This window comes from Sardina pilchardus, chromosome 23 (assembly GCF_963854185.1).
Source record: "Sardina pilchardus chromosome 23, fSarPil1.1, whole genome shotgun sequence".
In the NCBI taxonomy this organism is placed as follows: domain Eukaryota; kingdom Metazoa; phylum Chordata; class Actinopteri; order Clupeiformes; family Clupeidae; genus Sardina; species Sardina pilchardus.
Genome location: NC_085016.1, coordinates 18,935,194 through 18,940,193, shown reverse-complemented (window position 1 = coordinate 18,940,193; position 5,000 = coordinate 18,935,194). Strand labels below are relative to the sequence as shown.

General features: G+C 46.8%; 1 protein-coding gene across 1 annotated transcript in view; it reads right to left on the bottom strand.

The window, feature by feature from the left end:
* The window catches only part of pard3ba (par-3 family cell polarity regulator beta a), a 165,748-nt gene that overhangs the window by 132,024 nt on the left and 28,724 nt on the right, over positions 1-5,000 (bottom strand). Inside the window, exon 3 of the mRNA XM_062527538.1 lies at positions 627-798. Coding sequence (XP_062383522.1) covers positions 627-798 — 172 coding nt within the window. The remainder of the gene's footprint in view (positions 1-626; positions 799-5,000) is intronic.

The window sequence follows — 5,000 nt, the reverse complement described above, 5'->3', positions numbered from 1 at the left end:
TCACTTTGACCAACTCACTTCACTTCGCTTCACTTCCACACAAACACATGCACACACACACACACACACAAAGAACAAAACCATCATACACACATATATTTGCTTCTTTTCAGAATACCCCGGAGAGAACCAGATATGTGAGAAGGAACAAGAAAATGCCTTCAATACCACAAGTAGCAGCAATAAGCAACAACCAAACTACATGCAAACAAATGAATCTGCTCTGATTAAAAAAGATAATTTATTAGATTAATTCCCTGACTGATAGCACTATACTGTATATCTTAGGTCTAGATTATTTCAGAGACACTTAAATGCAATAGAAACTTCTCAAGCCCATAAGCATGAGCTTCCCTTTAGGCTTAAGCGTACTTCAAGTAAGTCTACCCTCACAGCCCAAGAATCACACTTTGATCAAAAATGTAACGGAAGTCCAATTTGTATGTGCCAAACACGGAAAAGGGAGAATAAAGCAACAGAGAAAAGGGATATTTGTTTTGTTTGTTTGTTTGTTTGTGTTTGCTTGTCATCTTTTACACCCTATGATCTATCATGTAAATAACCAGCGCTGAGTTAACGCTGGGATGTGGAGTGAGAGGGTGAGAGTGGAGAGGTCTGGTACGTACTGGACTTGAGGGCTGAGCTGGTCACCTCGATCTCACTGCCGCTGGCCGGCATCAGAGCGCTGATCTCCGGGTCGGGCCGTTCAGGGGAGCTGGAGCGTCCGGACGCCACGCTGCCCCCCGGGCTCACCGCTGCCCTCTGCTGGACGTCGAGCTCCTCAAACACTGCAACCAGCTGCAGGAGGAGAGAGAGAGAGACACACACACACACACACACACACACACACACAGACACAGGGTGAGATCACAGCGTGTCACGCACCATGCAGAGCATGTTTTAACCTTATAGAGCATGACAAAGCTGTGGCAAGGACAAAGGATAGCACACACATACACATGCACCCATACACACACACACAGGCATACACACACACACACACACACACAGGCATACACACACTCCCAAACAGGCTGAGCTAAGAATATCCAGCAGAACCTAACAAAGCATGATGAAGTCCCATGGTGAGGACAAATTATGGCAAATAAAGTAAAACTAGAGGACAGGAAAAAAACATACACAAAGACACACCTACACACACCTACACACACACACACACACACACACACGACTCAGAATGTATTAGATCAACACACCTACTGCAATCACACACTTGAGAATAGGAGCGCAACTTCAGTGAACATGATTTGATCACAGTGATGCCAATGGATTACACAGAACATTCCCCAAAACAGAGACTTAATTCAGCTGCACACCGACAAAACAAAAACAAACACATTAACAGCCAAAAAGAAACAAACAAATCTTCCACGTCATAAAGAGCACGACTAGGCAGTGGTCATGCTGAATTTGTGCCCTGTAGAAATGTCAGAAGCCTGGCTGCGACCTTTATTCGGATAAATCCAGATCTTTCTGGAACTGTTTCCCTGAGCCATCAGCGACAATCGAGACTGATTTATTGTCAGACATTAAATATGATGACAAATCATGAGGAGACGGTTTTCCGCCGTGACATCTTTATGACATGATTATGTCAATCTTATGAAGTTGGCTTTATGAGGAACTGCCAGCATTGTACATTTATAGTGCGAACGCCCTGGGTTCTATTATAAACATCTAGACAAAGAGGTTGTTGTTTTGCAATAGTTGCCATTTCTGAGTGAAATGTGTTTGTAGTTGAAACCTTTAGTGTTTGTGTTTTTTTTTTCCCATTCTGCTGACATGATTGCAGTTTGAGGAGTAATCGTGAGGCGATTGTTGTGTGTACGACTGAAAGCTACGCTTGCAAGTGTCTCAAAGGTGACAGTCTGACAGGCATAACGTGCAGTATAACTTTAAACCTTACGACACCAGAACAAAATACAGCATATAAAAATAAACACCGGCTTATTATTACATCATCCGCACCGAGGAGGCTTGGTGAAACACACACACACACACACACACACACACACACACACACACACAAATCCATATCTCTTGTCTGCCCAGTGGCAAGCACTAAAAGACTGACCCATGCTGTTCTAGCCAGCGCTGGACGTCCCTCCACTCACGTATAACGAGGTAATCAATACAAACATCAATACCATACTCATATGGGATTAATACTACTAATGAAGAAGGGCCATTCGGCGGGGCGACTCCCATGCTAGTCCATCACACTACAGGACAGCACAGGCCCAGAGGGAATAGCCGGACCCATATATCCCTGTTCAACGGCAAGACTGCTTGTTAAGGTCATTCACTACAAACGAGTCAGACAGTGCATTATTAAAAGGGACATAGAGACCAGGATGTCTGCATAGAGAACATGAACTGGAGACTGGACAAGCCTGATTTGTTCCATATCACACCCTAAGAACTACACAGCTGATGACTGTGCTGAAATTAAAGTTGGAAAATAGTACTGTGTTCAACCGACATAGAACTGTAATGACTACATTAGACGAGTTCACTAAATCTGTAGATAGCTCTCTGATGGGGTGTGTGTGTGTGTGTGTGTGTGTGTGTGTGTGTGCCTTTAGCTGCAAATCACCAATCTGACCTGATTCTCAGAACCCATGTTCCCCCCCACTCGACCTGTTCCACTTTAAAGAAAATAACCATCCCTGTGCTTAACCCGATGCTCTCGACACATAGCGGAGGCACCTCCACATGTAGGATGATGAGGACAGACCTGTCGGAACCAGACTCTGAGGGCTCCTGTTCAAACCAGCAGCAGCCTGATTTTGGCCTCATCTCATTTCCTGCTGCACATTAGCAGCAGCTAAATTGAAGAAATGGATTGGCCACGGTCACGTCGGACTTTGATGACTAGCAATCACGTTTCTAATGAAGGGACGCACACAGATGCTCGCATGGACACGGTGCGAGTGTGTGTGTGGGCTAACAGGTGTGTATGTAAAGTGTCCATGCTCAAATCACAGCTGACAAGGGAATCAGAAGCTGTCAAACACAATGTCACGGACACCTCCTGAAGAGGCAGCGGAAAAAGGAGAGGGGGAGAGAGAGAAAGAGAGAGAGAGAGAGAGAGAGAGAGAGAGAGAGGGGAAATGGGAGCGATGACAACAAGGAGAAAGGGAGGAATAAGGGGCAAGAAAGAGAGCTTCAGAGCCAGACAGAGAAAGGGGGAAGAAGAGCAGAAGAGAGAGAGAGAAAAAAAAGAGGATGGAGAGAGAGAGAGAGAGAGAGAGAGAGAGAGGCTGACCAAATGGCAGGCTAACAAATGGGCATAAAGGAAGATCAGGCTGATTAATTTCTTTCTGAGACTGAGAAACTGGCATCTTCCCTCTGTCTCATTCACTCCTTTGAACTCAACCCATTGGAACAGCAAAAGCAAATGACTGCTTACTGATGCGCCACAAAGGAAACAAAAAGACAGCACATCCCATCATGGAGGGATGGAGGAGAGAAACCCGGGGTCCTTGAGAGTATTTGAGAGAGGAGGAGGAGAAGGAGGAGAAGAGGGAGGATGAGGAGGAGTAGAGGGGGTGAGAGATGAGAGAGAGGGGAGGAGAAGAGAGGTGTGGCGGCCTGTTTTGAAATGATTTGCATCCATAACTGTCTTCTCAGGAAAAAACAATAAAGCACTCAGACAGAATTGGCATGCGCGCCATAAATCACAGCAGAGGGGGGGTGGGGGGGGGTCGCATTGCTCCTCCCCATCTCATGCTTCATCCCTCTCCCCCCCTCTACCAACCCTTCCCTCTCTCTATCACTCTCTCTCTCTCTCCATATCTCTTTCCTCCTGTCTCCACATCTCTCTGTCTCATGATTCAATAGGGTTTCATATTTTCTGGCCAAGCGGTGGGGAAGTGTCCCAATCAGCTGGAGAGAGGGCCAGGGAGGATTGAAAGACGTGACAGCAGAGATGCGAAATAAGCCTCTGTGTGTGTGTGTGTGTGTGTGTGTGTGTGTGTGTGTGTGTGTGTGTGTGTGTGTGTGTGTGTATATCAAAGTAAAACACAAAGACAGAGAAAGACAGAGAGTGTGTGAGACAGAGCGCAAGAGAGAGAGAGAGAGAGAAAGACAGAGAGTGAGAGAGAGAGAGAGAGAGAGAGAGAGAGAGAGAGATGGGTAATCTTCAGAAACCACATTACCACTGTGGCTGTGACAGATGGATGTCTCTCTCTGGCTCTTCCTCATCATGTCTTCTTACTGTGCCTGTTTTGCCTCCTCCATCACGCACGCCGAGTCTCTCCCACAGCTCATCCTCACCTCCTACCTCTCTTCCTTCACTCTTACAGCGTGTGTGTGTGTGTGTGTGTGTGTGTGTGTGTGTGTGTGTGTGTGTGTGTGTGTGTGTGTGTGTGTGTTCATGCCTGTAAATGTACTAGCATCTCCTTAAATTCAGACTCCCAAATGAACTGGGTTGGAATATTCCAAACACAGACCTCATGCTGTTCTGACAATTGACTGACAAGTACATGACTGTTTCCATCTAGTGAAAATAAACAAACACACACACACACACACACACACACACACACCTCAGAGGAGCGGATATTTGTGATTTCTTTTTTTTTTTTAAAGCGCAATGCAGGAAATGAATAGTGAAAAAAAAAGAAAACGGAAAATACAAATCACGAATCTCCCTCTCCCTCAGAATCCATTTCATCTAACATTCCCACGGTCTCTCCCCACTGGGATCAGCGCGCTGAAAGGGATGAACCTCGAGACGTCGGCCTCGGGATGCTGCCTGTCTGGCCTCGCCGAACGTCTCCAGAGCACCACTTCATGCTCCATTAGAGGGGGAGAGAGCGCCGCTGCTTTAGGCTCAGTCCTGAGGGGAGAGCCCAGAGAGGAGACGAGAGGAGAGCCGAGGAGAGGAGAGCAGAGGAGAGGAGAGCAGACAGGCAGGCAGGCAGGCAGGCAGGCAGGCAGGCAGGCAGGCAGGCAGGCTGCTGATGATGTTGCTG